At 62.9% G+C, this 15,145-nt stretch overlaps 1 protein-coding gene across 1 annotated transcript in view; it reads right to left on the minus strand.

The window, feature by feature from the left end:
• Positions 1-14,915, minus strand: part of FIBCD1 (fibrinogen C domain containing 1) — a gene marked incomplete at both ends in the record, with an annotated part of 30,070 nt that extends 15,155 nt beyond the window's left edge. Inside the window, 4 exons of the mRNA XM_080820678.1 lie at positions 950-1,086; positions 1,450-1,609; positions 5,481-5,960; positions 14,844-14,915. Coding sequence (XP_080676804.1) covers positions 950-1,086; positions 1,450-1,609; positions 5,481-5,960; positions 14,844-14,915 — 849 coding nt within the window. The remainder of the gene's footprint in view (positions 1-949; positions 1,087-1,449; positions 1,610-5,480; positions 5,961-14,843) is intronic.
• Between the last annotated feature and the right edge of the window lie 230 nt (positions 14,916-15,145).

Here is a 15,145-nt window from a genome sequence, read left to right on the forward strand (position 1 = left end):
CAAAAGAAAAAAATATTTTAAAAATATCTTTGTGATAATATTTGAAGAACGCACAAACATTTTATGAAATTCCCATTTCGGCGTTCACGTGTGTTACTGAGATGCTGCCAGGCCCGTGCGTTTCCCTTGGCCTGTAGCTCTGGCGTCCGCACGAAGGCAGAGGCCAGCAGTCGCCCCAGAGGCTGTGGGAGGCGACGCACGCAGACCCCACTCCCAGAAGGGGCTTCTCCACTAGCAGACCCAGAGACTCCCTGGGGACTGAAGCCAGGGGCCTCTCCCTGTCGCCCCACCCCCTTCTCCCAGCTCAGGGGAGATATCAGGGTCACCCACGGCCACCCCACCCCACCCTCCCATGGCCGTGGGGACATTTCGTTGCCCCTACTTCCCACCCAGCCAGGAAGTCACACCAGCTCCTTGCTGGGAAGCCCCTGGGATCTCTGATCCCTGTAGGTGCCTTCCCCACCTTTCCTCCTTTGATCTCCCGCACACACGCCATATATCGGACAACCAGAAGGACGGCATCTACACAAGCTGGCCCTTGAGCTCCAGAGAGCAAGAGGCTCCTGGTGCCGCGTTTCATGCCAAAGCCCATCCCCGACTTGTTCAGTGCTCTAGGGGAGCCCCTGTGTTCCTAGAGACTCGAGGCTCGGGGAGCAGGAGGGGGCTCCATGGGCAGGAGACGGGGTCTAACATCTGCTCCCACGGGGGCCCAAGGGTCCACCCACAGCCTCCGCCTGCCCTGTGCCGCTTTCCAGAGGTGTGGGGTTCTTGGGGGTGAGATGAGGGGCAGGTTTGTGGGGGCCAGCGGCAGGCCCGGCCAGAGGCAGAAGGCTGGGTGAGGGGCCGCTCAGAGCACCCCGGTTCGCGGACGCCGCCCTGGGGGTCAGCCCGGCCCACCTGGCCCTCTGCAGGCCCGGAGGAAGCGGACTGTGCCCCCCGGGACACTCACCGTCCAGCCGCCGCCGTCCGTGCGCATGTCACAGTAGACCTGGAAGCCGGCTGGGTAGTGTGTGGGGAAGACCGAGTAAATGCCATCCTCCTGCTGCCCGCTCAGGAGCACGTCCAGACAGTCGCGGGGCGGAGACCCTGAGACAGGGCCCGCTGTCAGGGCTGCGCAGGGCACCTGTGTCCCCGCCTGTCCGCCTCTGTCCCTGGGTCTCCCTGGCTTGTCGGTCTGCCCTGCAGTGTCCCACGGGCTCCAAGGCACCAGCCTTGGGGGCAGACCCTGGGTGAGTGAGCCCCCTCTCTGAGCCTTGCTGTCCTCATCTGGAAGATGGGCACAAGGGGCTGGGAAAGGACTCAACAGAAGGGCGCAGGTCGGGTGCTCAGGGCTGCCCGGCAGCAGGAAGCTTTCAGCAAACAGCAGCAGTGTGTGGGCAAGGGGCGATGGGGGTCCACAGCTGGGCACCCAGGTCACCCAAGAAAGGCGGCCTCCCGCACCATACTCACCATTGGCGCAGCCGCGGGGCCGCAATCCCCTGGCAGGTGCCCTCTGGAGGTCAGCTTTGATGCGGGGGCGGCCCACCCCCGGGTCCCTCTGCAGGCCATCCAGGACATCGCTGACCGAGTTCACCAGGTGAGCCATGTGGCCTTGACTCTCGGAGAGAAGCTGTGGGGCACAGGGGTGAGTGGAAGGGGCAGGGACTCCAGCCAGCCAGCACCTGCCTGTATGGTCGTCCCCTCCTGTGCACCCTGCTGGGGCCCGATCTGAGGAGCTCAGTGTCTGTGTGTTCAGAGGACTTGGGGCTCGGGTGGGAGGGGAGACAGAGGCTCCAGCAGAGAGCTGCGTCCTGCTGCGCCCGGCCCCGTCCTCCTCCGTCTCTGTGCCCCAGCCCAGGTGAGAGGACTAAAGAAAGTTCTACTGTGCAGGGGGAGGCGGCACCGGGCAAAGCTGGGTTCAATCCCAACCCGCCCATTTACCAGGTACATGTCGGTGGGGTGAGTGATGTCACCAAGCCTCAAGGCCAGGCTGCCAGGGCTCCCTGTCGCAACCGCCATGGAGCCCAGTGACATGTGGGAGGGACCCAGCACAGGGTGGGACCCCAGGAGGGCACAAAGGACTTGGCCCATGTTGTTACTCGGATGCAAAAGTCACCTTGCAGATTATAAAACACCCTCACCCAGAACAGTCTCTCCTACTGCCCAGCGAGGCTGCGAAGGCAGGGCTGGCAGTGCTGCGTGCAAACTGGGGGCCCCGGGATACCCCTCCCCCACCCAGCCCCCATCCCAACTCCACGTTCATGAGCCACGGCTCCGATGTCCCCCACCTCACCTCTCCCCCACGGCATTGCCAGGAGGGAGGGCTTGGCTCGCTGTCCCCTTGGCACAGATGAGAAAACTGAGGCCCAGAAGGAGAGATCCCCAATGGAGAACGACCTCGGGCTGCTTCCCCAGGGCTGACTGGCAGAAAAGGAACCTAGGGTTCGGGGCAGGACAAGTGGGGGGCAGTGGTCTGGCCCCAAACTCTGGTGTCGGTTCTGGGTTTTGACTCAGCCCCTCCTCCATTCACTGGGCCAGTGACCCTGGAGGAGTCACTGAACCCCCTTTCTGAACCAGAGTAACGGCACCTGCCTCTGAAGCGGGGTGGGGGGCGCTCACGAGAGCACGTGTTCAGAGCACGAGGGCTCAGTCCAGGTTCCCTGCGTCATTCCGACCGCTCGGCCAGGTCTGGGGGTTTGTAGCCAGCGTCACACTGACCGCCTCCCCCCTCCCCGGGGGGCCTCTGGGCTGTGCCTGCTGCCTGAAGGGTCTGGGGTCTGTCACCTCCCCCACCCCGCAATCTGGGGGGCTGCAGGACCATGAGGAGGGGAGGCGGGGAGCACGCGGAACCTGCTGGGGCTTCACACACCGAACCTGTCACTTGCCAGATAATAGCTCGTTCGAGGAAAGAAAACGGAAATATACAGGGCCAGCAGTTTACAGAACATGATCCTTGGCTTGTCCAGAAGCAAGGGCCCTGCAAAAGCCTTTAGTTTCCCTGTCAGCTTCTCCTCCGCAGGGAGGGCTGAGGCCCAGGGCGGTGGGTGGGGGAGGGCACAGGGGTGGGCAGAGGGGCCACGGGGGCAAGGCGGTCAACCCCTCCCTGGGCCTTCACAGCAGCGTCCCGTAGACGGGCCCCGTCAGGGGAGCCCCGTGGACCACACGGACGCAGGCAGCCCCCAGAGGGAGGGCAGGGGGCAGGGGGCACCTGCTGGGCGTGGGCGGCAGAGATCACCGGGCTCGTTGGCTACGTCCCCAGGGTACGGCCCATCCTTCTGCCACGAGCAGACACACTCGAGAAACCCAGGCACAGCCCGCTCTTGCTGGCGGGCAGGGGAGACCTCCGTTTAAACCAGCAAATGATTAAAGTTGAAATGTACACATAAACATGCTCCGAATTAATAGGGAGAGTCAGTCCCCGCTCGCCGAGCTGCACGCGCGCATTCACGAGGACTGGCAGCCGTTAGCGGCCGTGACGTCCAAGCTGCTTCTGTTTCTTGCTCGGGGTCCTGGGCTTCCGCAGGGCACTCGGCCACTCTGAGCCTCCGTCTGCCCCTCCGTAGAATGGGCACCTCCTGGGGCCTTGGTGCTGCTACACAGCGCCTAATAACCCCCTAGGGGTTCCTATCATTACTCCCTCCTGCAAAAGAGATTTTTCCGTGGTGGCTCCTCACTGGCCGAAACTTCAATTTACAAATGATTTTATTTCCATCATAACGGAAGAAAGGCTCATCTCTGTGTGTGCCAGATGCCAGCTGAGCCCAGCCCAGCCAGGAGCTCCCACATCCTCGTGGGTATGGACTACACTGTCCCCATTTTGCAGGTGAGGAGACTGAGCCCAGGGAGGGCGACTGATGGGCCCAAGTCCCACAGCTGCTACCTGCTGGAGGCGGGACTGGATCCCAGCTCCCGAGCCCCAAAGGCAGAACCGCTCCCTTCCACTGCTCCCGGGCCGGGGGCCAGAGACGTCTGTGCCCACAAGAGCCGCCCCGAGGCCTGTTTGCTGCGGGGCCCCGGGGGGTTGCCATGAGGATCAGGGAGGTGCCTTTTAGCAACCAGCTCTGGCACTTCTGACAGAGGGTGCCTGTGGGCAGTGCTTTGGGAAACCCAGTCTGGGCTGATCACCTGGGGGTCTGCGGAGCTTGGAGGAACTAGGAGCCACAGGGCCATTAGCTCTGCAAGACACGTGGTCTCTGAAATCGCCCTGAGTCTGCGGGAAATGAGTCAAATTAAACATTCTTTTGAGAAGTAAATACATCAGGGGAGCCAAGGCACTACCGGACCCCCCAAAAGCTATCAGTCCCTTAGGAACGGCTCTAGGCCTCTGCGTAGGTGGGAGGGCGGGAGACCCTGAGGCCTCTCCCCGCGATTCCCCACCCCTGCACTAAGGGCCTGGAATGGCCAGGGGCTGACCCATGTGGAGAGCAGGACGGGGGGTGCAGGTCACCCAGAAAATCTGGAGGTGTCCCTAAGCCCTGTTGATAGAGGGGGCGGCTGACCACCCCACCCCGGAAGAGGAAAGCGCCTTCCGATCAGTCACCCAGACAGGAGGACGAGGGCTATAATTTCTCCAGCTGCAGCCTTCGGGGGAGGGAGAAGACCCACTGCTCATGAGCTGCGGGTGACCGAGTGCCTGGTCATCGCCAGTGTCCGGAAGGGGCTGGAATCAACGGCAGGGTGTCCCCAAGGACCTGAGTCACTGGGGAGACGGGGCAGGGTGCTGGAAGGCCAGATGTCAGAGGCCACTGGACCCTGTCTCTTGGCCATGGTCTCTTTCCGGGCCTCAGTTTTCTCTTCTGGAAAATGGTGAAAAACCAAATCCCTGATCGTATGTGGGGGGCGGGGGTTCTTGCTGGTCCTCCAGGAGGGGCCAACACTGCAAACTCCTCCCGGATCTACAAGGTACTTGCTAGGACCTGCCTTGGCTCAGGGGAGGGAAGGGGATCAGAGGAGTTGGGGCAGAGGTGTTGCGGGGAGGCTAAGGGTCTGGTTGAGCTCTCTCAGCGGGTCCCTCCTTCCCTAGGAAGCTGGGAGCATCGAATGGCAGAGAAAGGGAGAGAGAGCTAGGAAGGGGGTACAGCTCTCTCTGGACATGTGGCACAGCTGGGGAGAGGGTCTGCCCCTGATCCGCCACATGACCTTGAGCCTCAAGTCACAACTGATGGAGGCCAGGTGTGGCCTCACCTGTACAGATGCACCTGGGAAGCCTCTGGAGCCCGGGACCTGACCTGACTGTGGGGTGCCATGGGGTGTCCCACAAATACCCAGGATCCCCAGGAAAGTGGGCAGGAAATGGTGTCCCTCGCTGGGTGGCCTTGGATGAGACTCATTTCTCTGAGGCTCACTTGCTCGAAGGTAGTTGGGAAGTGCAACATTCCCCAGTCCTAGGACCCATGGGGACTAAGGGACGTTGTGGTCATCAGGCGCCCAGCCCCGGGCCAGACCCGCTGGCGGCAACCCCCGCCCCCACCAAGACCCCAGGCGCAGACCCAGCCCCTCACCTGGATGAGGCGACCCTGCTCGCTCTGCAGGGCGCTGAGCCCCTGGCCCAGGGTGCTGAGGCCCTTCCGCAGCCCGGTGCACTCCGCCTGCAGCTCCGAGGCCCGGGCCAGCAGCCGGGGCAGCTGGTCCGCCAGGGTGTCCAGCAGCTCCCGCTCCTGCTCGCCGGCCAGCCTCGGCTCGGCCCGGTGCTCGGCCAGCGCCTGCAGCACGGACGCCTGGGCGCCCTCCAGGCGGGCGAAGCCGTCGGTGAGGTCAGGGCAGCGCGGGTCGATGAGGATGCTGAGGCGCGAGCTATCGGCCCTCTCCACGGTGACCAGGGCACTGTTGGCACCTGCCGGCCCGGTGCTGACGACGGGCGGGGGTGCCGTGCCTGGCGCGTGGGTGTGGTTGAGGAAGAGCACAGCGCCGGTGACGGCCACGGCCAGCAGCACCGCCAGGGAGAGCAGCACGGTGCACAGCACGTAGCCGCAGCTGGGCCACTGTGGGCAGACCCCCCCACACACAGACACAGAGACAGACAGACAGACGGACAGGAGAGAGAAGGGGCGGCATCAGGGGTGGAAAAGGGCTTCCAGCTCTGCCTGGGGAGGGGGGCCCAGGCAGCCTCAGGACAGGGCCTCTGGCCTTTGGGAAGCCTGGGCAAGACTCAGAGGGCCCCCTTCATGGGGACAAGGGCAAGGGAGTCCTACGGAGAAGCAGAGATGAGAGACAGAAGCCCAGAGGGGAGTCCCAGGACCAATGATACAGCAAGTGCGAGGGATTGAGAGACGCAGGCAGCCAGAGATAGAGAGGATAAAAAGAGAAACTGAGGCAGAAAGGCGGGGAGACCTTTGGAGAGCCAGCCGCCCTCCCCTCACTGGCCCTTCCCCGATCCATGTGGCCTGCATGAGGCAGGCACACCTCCCCCATGCAGCCCTCCTGGGTGGGTCACGGCTGCAGGTGAGGGCTCCCACAGCCTCAGGCCCCCGCGCTGCCACTTCCAAGGGTGGGGGGGTGACCCTGGGTGAGGGACCTCACCTCACTGAGCCTCGGTGTCCTCACCTGTAAAATGGAGGCAATAACGGCGCGCCCTGCCCCGCACGTGGGTGCCCGCCGTGCAGACTCAGGAAGAGAGAGCTGTAACAGTGACAGCAACCGCGCTAAGAATTGTCACACTGTCATAGCAGAATGAGCGCCCATCACTAAGCTTTCCACCTGGAGCACCCACAGCCCAAGTCCCGAAGCCTGGGCAGGCCCTCGAGGCTGAGTCCCCGGGGCGCAGGGGGCCGCCGAGCCCCTCCTCTCCTCTTTCCTCTCCTCTCCGAGGAGCAGGCTAATGCCGGGCACCCTGGAAAAAGGCACCTCCCTCCCTTGAAGGAGGTGGGGGCTGGGCCGCCGGGCAGTTGTGCCCCCCAGAGCAAGAAAAGGGGGGGGAGGTAAAAACTGAGTTCTGTGGGGGCCTACCGGCTAGAACCGGGGGGGGGCAGCTTATCCTTAAAGGAGGCGCACCCCCACGCTCGCTGTACCAGATTGCTCACAGCCCCGAGGGAGTCCGCAGAGCAGCCACAGAGTGGGTGCCACGTGGGGGACGGGAGGCCCAGGAGAGCCCAGGGCTTGCCCAGAGTCGCATAGCAGACGAGACGTGAGCTCCGACTCGACCCCAAGCCCCCTGCCTCCCCTCGGGGCCAAGCCCCTTCTCCAGCTGGCTGTCCCCCACATTTACAACTTCCGGAACTGGAGATGCGTCTTGAAGGGAGTCGGTACAGGACGCATTTGGAGCCGTGCCCGGCGCACCGTGCGTGTGCGGTAAATATTAGCAGCTTTTACTACCGTGATAGATGCGCACAGAGCACCGGGAGGTGTTTGTTCTTTGTTTTCCACCCAAAGTGTTACTTCTGTACGTCAGCGATGCGGGGAGGCACCTGCCCATTTTTCCACGTTGTAACGTCTCCGATGGCGGGTGGGGGGGGGAGGGCTCCTACAGCTGAAATCGACCCCTGCTTTCCCAGTGATACGTAAAATAGCGCATCCTCTTACACAATGCCGCTTACTACGAGAAAGCACCATCGAGCAAGCAGCTGGTTTTGCATAAATTCAGATTCTACAAGAAAGTCCCGAGTCTCCTAATTGCCATCAGAGGAAGTTGGGGGCGGGGCTGAGGTGCAGAAGGACAGAAGCCCCCCTCCACCAGGAAGGGTGCCGTGCTGCTGGCAAGATGAGGGAGAGACGTCCTTAGCCGGGCCCTGCAGGGACGATGCCCCAGGACTCAGCGCTTCGCCCCTCCTCTCTCCATACCTTCTCCAAGCGGTCCATCCATCCCAGGCTCCCCACATCTCAGAGGTTTACTCCTGCCAGACCTGGACACGTGAGCTCCCCACATCAGCTCTGCATTGGCTGCTCCCTTAGCCTGAGGCATCTGCTGTCCCTGCTCCCCCTCCTAATTCCCTCTCTTCCTTCAGGGCCCAGCTAGATGCCACCTCTTCCAGGAAGCCTTCCTAGACGGTCTCCCCAGCCCTCCCCGCCCCAACCTAGTTATGGAGAGGCTCCTGCTCCATGTTCCCACGGCCCTCGCTTCCCCCCTCCTCCGTGGTGGCACTCGTCAAGACAGAAGACCGTCATCCCCTTTGACTTCATTGACCTACTCGCTCAGACACCCATTCCACGTTCACTGGCTGTCCCCATGAGCCAGGCTCCAGGCCAGTCCCTGAGGGTGGGGGTGGCAGTTGTCCTAGCCCTGCCCTGGGGGAGCCCATGTCCCCTGGACGGCGATTCTCAGCCTATGTGGGGCGTGGATCGGTTTGGGAACCTCTGAAACGTGTGCACACAAGGACGGCTCGGTTGGCAAGCCCCGGGCCCGGGAGACTCACCCTAGACCACGGGAGCCCCCGTGGGCAGGGCCCGCTCGCCTGGCGCGGAGCAGCTGCTTATTGGATGGGTGGAAGGAAGAGCAGATGGACAGGGTCACTTGCCGGTGACCGCGCTCACGCGGGGAGGAGGGGAAGGCTCTTCCGACGACCGTGTGCCGCAGGGCAGAGGCTCATGACCTCCACGCTGAGCCCTGGACCCCGACGCAAGGCCACCTCTGCCCCCGCACCCCCTCCGATGGCCTCGCCCGGAATGAAGGCAGCCTCCAGGTCTGCCCCAACTCCCCAGTCACCTGCAGGTTCGAAGCTTCCGGATTATCGCCGCCATTCCTTGTCCCCAACCCTGAAACCTCTGAACGACCCCTTGCTCCGGTTAGATTCACTGGGCAGATGGGAAAACTGAAGCTCGGAGAGCCGGAGACCCCTTCCCAAGGTCACACGGGAGGCCCACGGGAGGGCCAGCCGGGGCCGGTGGCCGGAATCTGCTTGCCTCCCACCGCGTTCTTCCCTCTGTCTGGAGTGGGAGTGGGGTTTGCGAGACAAAGCTCTGTGTCAGCAAGTAGGTCCCTGTCAGGCCCCTCCCGGAGCCCGTCGGGAGACACCTTGCCCCGAGCAGCTCTGAGCGCCGTCCTCCAACCGGAGAACATTAAAGTCCCCAGCTGGCAAGTCAGAGCGGCCAGCCCCGTCCCCCCGTGTCTCCAGGACCCTCACCCTCTCGTGCGTCGCTTCCACCCAAGCTCCTGGTCCCTGGAGGGAAGGCAGAGGGTGGCCGGGAGGCAGAGGCTTGAGAAAGCCGCAGGGGGTCCCCTGAGGGGCGGGGGGGGGGATGATGGAGTTGGAGCAGAAACAGGCCACTCAGTAGAGGAGAATTAGTCTTCTGAGATCACCTTAAGCATGAAGCCCTGCTCACTTTTATAGGCTGCTGTTTACGTGTCTGGCAAAGGAATCTGCCTGAGATAATAAGGGGGGGCTTTGGGGGGCAGGCAGCCCGACCAACCACGCCACGGGGCTGGAGCTCATTAATGAGCCCTGGGCCGTGGCCGAGCAGGGCGCACGCCCTGGGGTCCGCAGGACGCCACGAAGGCGCACGGGGCAAGGAGTGGAGACTCTGGGAAGCTGTCCTGGGCAGCGCGCACGAGAGGAGCCAGGAGCCCCGGGTTCGAGGTCCACTCTGCCCCTAACTGCTCGTGTGAACCCACAGCTAGAGGGACGTGCCCTCATCCCCTGTGCGACCCCCCAGGGCCGACCCAGGGTCGGTGGCTTCTCAGAAAGCCCAGCCCAGGGAAGGACCAGACGGGCCCGTGCCCGGGGAAGGAGGAGGGAGGAAGCCGCAAAGGTGCCCCAGGGGAGGTGGGGGGCGTCTTTCCCGGCTGCCTCTCTGTGTCCCCAGCCTCAGAGGGTCCCCTGGGGTCCTGCGGGGGACAGGAGCACTCAGGAGGGAGGGACGCACCGCACTGATGCTTTGTTAGCCAAAGAGGCCAGCCCGGCCTGCTCCTTCCTTGTCTGCTAGGCGAGCCTGGGGGGCAGTAGCCTGGGGCGGACTGGGACTCTACTCCTTATAGCACAGTAGGAAGAAGAAAGCGTCCCTCTAGGGGGAGGCCAGGCAAAGTCAGATCCAAACGCAAGCAGCTCCGAGCCCCCCATCTCGTAGGAGCACCCCATCCGGAGGCAGGGAGGCCGTTCATCATGACAGCCTGGTGAGGCTGTGGACTGGGAAGACCGGGGGTGGGTGATGTATGGGCAGGGGCACGGCAGGGAGGGCCTCTCAGGCGCCGAGCTGCAGGGGGGTAGCCTGGAGCCCCTGGGGGCGTCCTTCCTCCCCACCTCCTCCTGGGAGCCCACATCCTCCCCCACCGCTGGCTAACTCAGAGTTCCTGGTTCTGGCAGGACTCAGGGTGGGGGGTCCCAGAGATCCCCAAAAGTGAGGGACTGGTTGTTCTGCTCAAAATTCTGGGGTCCCAAAGACGGGAAGAGGACCTACTAGCTTGTCCTATGAGCTCCGAGGAGAACCCCCTGTCCTGCTAGGCCCTCTCTAGGGCATCCCACGCTGAGGGGCATTGAAGCCTCGGCCATAGGGAAGGTCCTGGGGGAGTGGCTGAAGGGGACAAAGGGACAGCACCTGGAGAGCTGCCCAAGTCCACCCCTCCTGGGGGCTCCAAGCTCCCCACGCTCTGGCACTCAACAGGAAGCACGCGGCTCTGGGTCTATTTTGGGGGGCGGGTCTCCATGTTTCTTGGGAGCGTCTTTTTCCCTGCCCCCCACAGCTCCCGGCCTCCTGGATGTCCCCCCAGCCCACCAGCACCACACCAGGTTCTGTCCATCCCCTGACCCGAGCCCCCCGGAGAGTCCCACCTGGGGACAGCACCAACACCACCACCCCCCCAAAAGCCAGAGCCTTGCTGAGCTCCCCCTCTTTTCTCCCCACCAACATCCAGCCAGCATCCTGGCTCTGTCCCCGTGACCCCAGGCCTGCCCTGGTCTTAGCCCCCTCGCCTGCCTCTAGATTACTGTGACCGTCTCCCCACCGGCCTCCCGGCCACCTCCCGGCCCCACCAACTCATGCCCCACGCGGCAGCAAAGGACCCCTCCCGAAGGCCCCGCTGAGACCCCTCCAGAGCAGGTCCCACTGGGCCCCTCAGGCGAGGGCCCCTGCAGGCTCCGCCCCCCAACCCCACCCTCTTCTTCCCACCTGCCTGGCTCCTTCCCTGTCCCCCAACACACCCCGGTCTCCCTCCCGGACAGATCTGGCAAATACTGGCCAGCTTCAACCTCACCTCCTCCGGGAAGCCGTCTCCTCCGCACTCCCACCCTGCCGTCTGTCACAGCGCCCCCCCCCCGCCCCCGCCAGACTGGAAAGTGAGCTCCGACGGGCAGGGCCAGGCCCGGAGGAGGGCACAGAAAAGTGACAGAAGGGAGTCCTTGGCCGGTCCTCCCTGTGGGCCTCTCCTCTCCTTCTCTCCCAGCCCCCACCTAACCCAGTGACCTCCACCAGAACCCCAGGGAGCAAGAGGACAGACACTGGCTTTTCTTTACAGAGCCTCGGAATACTACCTGACTTGTGGGTTTCTTTGTCCCCCTCATGAGACTCCGAGCTCCCTGAGGCCCAGGTTCCCAGCTGTGCATCCCAGCTGAGGCAGGGACTCTGAAAACAGGCACCGGGTGAATGCAATACAGCGGGGTTTAGGTTAGACATCGGGAAGAACTTCCCAATGAGGATTTCGTTTTCCTTCTGCAACGTTTCTAGAAGCTTCGAAAGGACCAAGAGGCACTGCCTGGGATTGCCAAGGTTGACCTCCCTGTGGGGTGCCGTGACTCGAGGACTGCTCAGGAACCATCCCCCGCCCAGGAGGAGCCGGTAACAGGGTGACTTTCTGCCCCTACACTCCAGGAGAGAAGAATCATGTCTATTTCTAGATTCTTTCATCTGAGCGACTCCAAACTCTGGCAACTTTTCCGCCATCATCTCGTGCCCCAGGGGTGAGAGAGCCCCTTCGTTCTGCAGGCCGAGAGGGGACACTCTAACGAAGGCGGGAGCTTGTCCAAGGTCAGCCAGAGAAAGAGAAGCTGAGTGCGGAGGGGCGAAGGGCAGAGCGGCCTGAGATGGTCCCCAGAAACGGCAACACGGGACACTTTGTGGGCGGCAGGGGCCATAAGGGCCCCGGGGAACCCCACGGCCCGCACACCAGGACTCTTCCCCTGGAATTACATCACGCAGCTAAGCAGACTGAACGAGGGAAGGACAGCCAGCCGCTCTTGCCTTCCTCTGCCCGCCAAGGCTCCTCCAACACCTGGGAGGCCCGGGGTTCAGGTCCCGGCTCTAGCTCCTTTACCCTCAGTTTCCTCATCTGTCAAATGGGTTGATGATCCCCGCTGCCAACCTCCCAGGGCAGTTACAGCTAAGAAACGAGAGGTGTAGAGAGACAGATGAGCCTGGCTGCCGCTCCGAGTGCGGCAAGGGGCCTCTGTTCTCCCAGAGGAGGTGGCCCTTCTGGCAGGAGCTGGGTGGTCAGGTCATTCTCCCTGACGGGCAGAGGGAAGGTCTGACAGCTTGCAGAGGGGAACAGGCTGCAGGAGGGCCCGCCATCCTCACTTGACCCTCCGAGGAGCCCTTGTGAATGAAGGAGGAAGCAGGAACCGCTGTTCTCATTTTGCAGGTGGAAAAGCCTGGACCCAGAGAGGGGGAGTAACGTCCTCAGAGTCACACAGCATGCGGATGCCGAGGCAAAACTAGGAACGAGGGAGGAGAGAAGGCCAGGCCTAAGGGAGGAAGTGGAGAGGGACCCAGAACAGCAAGGCTCTCCCCTTCTACACTGAGCACAGGAAAGGCCTTGCCTCTTATCTGAAGCTTCCAACGAGCCTGAGGGGGACGCAGGGGACAGCCTATCTACGTGCTGGGTCACCAAAGGAGTGTGAAGGGGAGATGGTGTTAGATATTGGCCCCGAGCCCCTAGGGCCACAAGCCCTTAGCTGCCTCTGATGGCAAGGGGGCAGACAGCTGGGCTCCGGCTGGTGGCAGCTGGAATACATGTCCCCAGGCAGCAGCAGAGGGAGGCCCTGAAGCCACATTTCAAAAAGATCCCCCAGAAGCCACCTCCCCTTGAGACACCGCAGCACTGGCTGGCTCCTCACCCACAGCGCCTGGCTGAGGCTTCATGAGTTCCATTCAGCACAGAGCCCTAAGCTCCCACCCCGAACTGCGTGGAAGGGCAGGAGCCTGGGCCCCTGGGGAAGAACTAGAGATGGGAGTCCAGAAGAAGCAGGTGTCCAAAGGGAGCTCCTGATAGAGGAGGGACCTAGGGCAGGGGAACAAGGCAGTGAGAAAAAGGGAGCTGAGCAGCACGGGCTAAATGCTACCAGGACTTTGAGGCATAGCCAGGGAACATCAGGGAAGGCTTCCTGGAGGCGGCGGCATCTGAATAGGTTTTGAAGTACATGTAGGATTTCCCTGAGCCAAAGCAAAAGAATGTGTGTGTGTGTGTGTGTGTGTGTGTGTGTGTGCATGCGTGCACGCGCGTTGGAGATGTTGGTGGAGCCAACAAGATGACACTGCAAAGGTCTGGAAAGGGGCAGCCTAGTGTAGGCCTGGGGTTTGACAAAAGACAAGCAGTCAGTCCCGGTAAGGGGACTAGTGGGAGAGGAGAACGGGTACAGTGCTAAGAGGGTAAAAACGGAAAACAAAGGAACAGACCATCTGGGAGGCGCTGGGAGCCGCTGGGGTCAGATCTGGGTTCAAATCCTTACTCGCCTGCAACATGCTGTGTGACTTTGAGCACATGCCTCAACCTCTCTGAGTCACGTTACCCTGGGATGTGCGACTGTGCATCCCTGCCTAGCCCCCAGGCTGCTGCAGGAAGGGAGGTTCTGCAGATAGTTGGGAAGGAGCTTTGCAAACTGTAGAGGGCTGGGCCCCCATACCGCGGCACTGTCCCTCCAGACAGAATGAGAGAGTGGCAGCCCTGTAGAGCGAGGGCCCATCAAGGCTCGTTCCTGCCGCCCCCCCTCCTGTCACTGCAAACACAAACAGCTCTTTCCCCAATGACATCTGTCTGGGAGAAATTTGAAATTTAAAACGGGCAGCCCCATTATTTGCTCTCCTTGGTGAGTGGGCCTCCTCATCTTGCTTGCCTGCCCCAGTCCCTTGGCAGCGCGGCCTGGGGCAGCCCCAGGGCCGTCCCTCCACTCGGCTTCGCATCTCCAGCCCCTCTCTGACCCGCCCTGGAGCTCTGGCCTCACCGCTCCCCTTTCCAGTGCACAGCCCTGGGCACCCTCCAAGCCCGCCCCCTCCACTGCCCCAGAAGAGGCAGCAGGAAGGGTGGAATGAACAGACCTGGCACCACAGACCCAGGTTCAAATCCCAGCAGAGCCTCATGGCCTCTGGCAGGAGCCACCCTCTCTGAGCCCTGCTTTTCTTGTCTTAAAGCTGGAGAATCATCATACCCAGGCTTCTCGCATGAGACAAAAATTTATTGATCTTTTACTGTAGAGCAGCGGTGGGGGCTGTTTAAAGTGTGAACATTTAGGGGAGATGCAGGGGATGTGCATCCTGGTCCAGAAGCTCGGGTTACCCTGCCAGCCACCTGGCACAGGGTGGTGCCCACGGTGGACACCTGGCAAGGGATTAAGGTGCCCATTGTAGAGGTGAGGAGACAGACACTCAGCGAGGGGTGTGATTCATGTGCGCCCACAGTTTGCTAAAGGGCTGGTCACCCTGTGAACTAGAGGTCCCCTACTCCCTCTGCTCACGCGGGCACGGGGAGGCTGTTGGAGGCACAGAGGGCCCTCTGCCACAGCGCCCGGCTGCTGCAGGGGTGCTGCCCCACCCGCACCCCGAACCCCAAGTTCAAGCCTCTTCTGGAGGAGGAGGAGAGGAGGGCGCCACCTAGCCCCAGGCCTCCCTCGCCTCGCGGGGTGCACCCCAAACTCCAGCCTCCAGCTGGGCGCCCACCCCGCCGGCCGGAGCGGCCACCACCTCGCCAACCGCGCGGGATCCGTGTCCCCACGCCCCGGACCCGCGCGTACCTGCGGCTTGTCACGCGGCCGGTCCTCAAGTTGGGAAGCGCCGCCCATGGTCTTCCACCGGTCGTTGACCATCTTCCCGCAGGACTGGCGGGGGCGCCCGGCCAGGCGCGCCGCTGCGGAGCGCAAAGACGCCGGGGTGGGCGCGGGCTCGGGCGCGGGGCGCGTTCCGCCCGCCAGATCCCCGCCTCGGGGCCCCGCGCCGGCTGGCCCGGGCCGGCGGGCGTGCGTGTCCGGGGATGCGCGGGTGAGGACGGGGTGCGCGGGTGTGCGCGGGTGAGAGCGGGAGCGGGAGCGCGAGAGCA

This window comes from Martes martes, assembly GCF_963455335.1.
Source record: "Martes martes genome assembly, chromosome: 12".
Classification (NCBI taxonomy): domain Eukaryota; kingdom Metazoa; phylum Chordata; class Mammalia; order Carnivora; family Mustelidae; genus Martes; species Martes martes.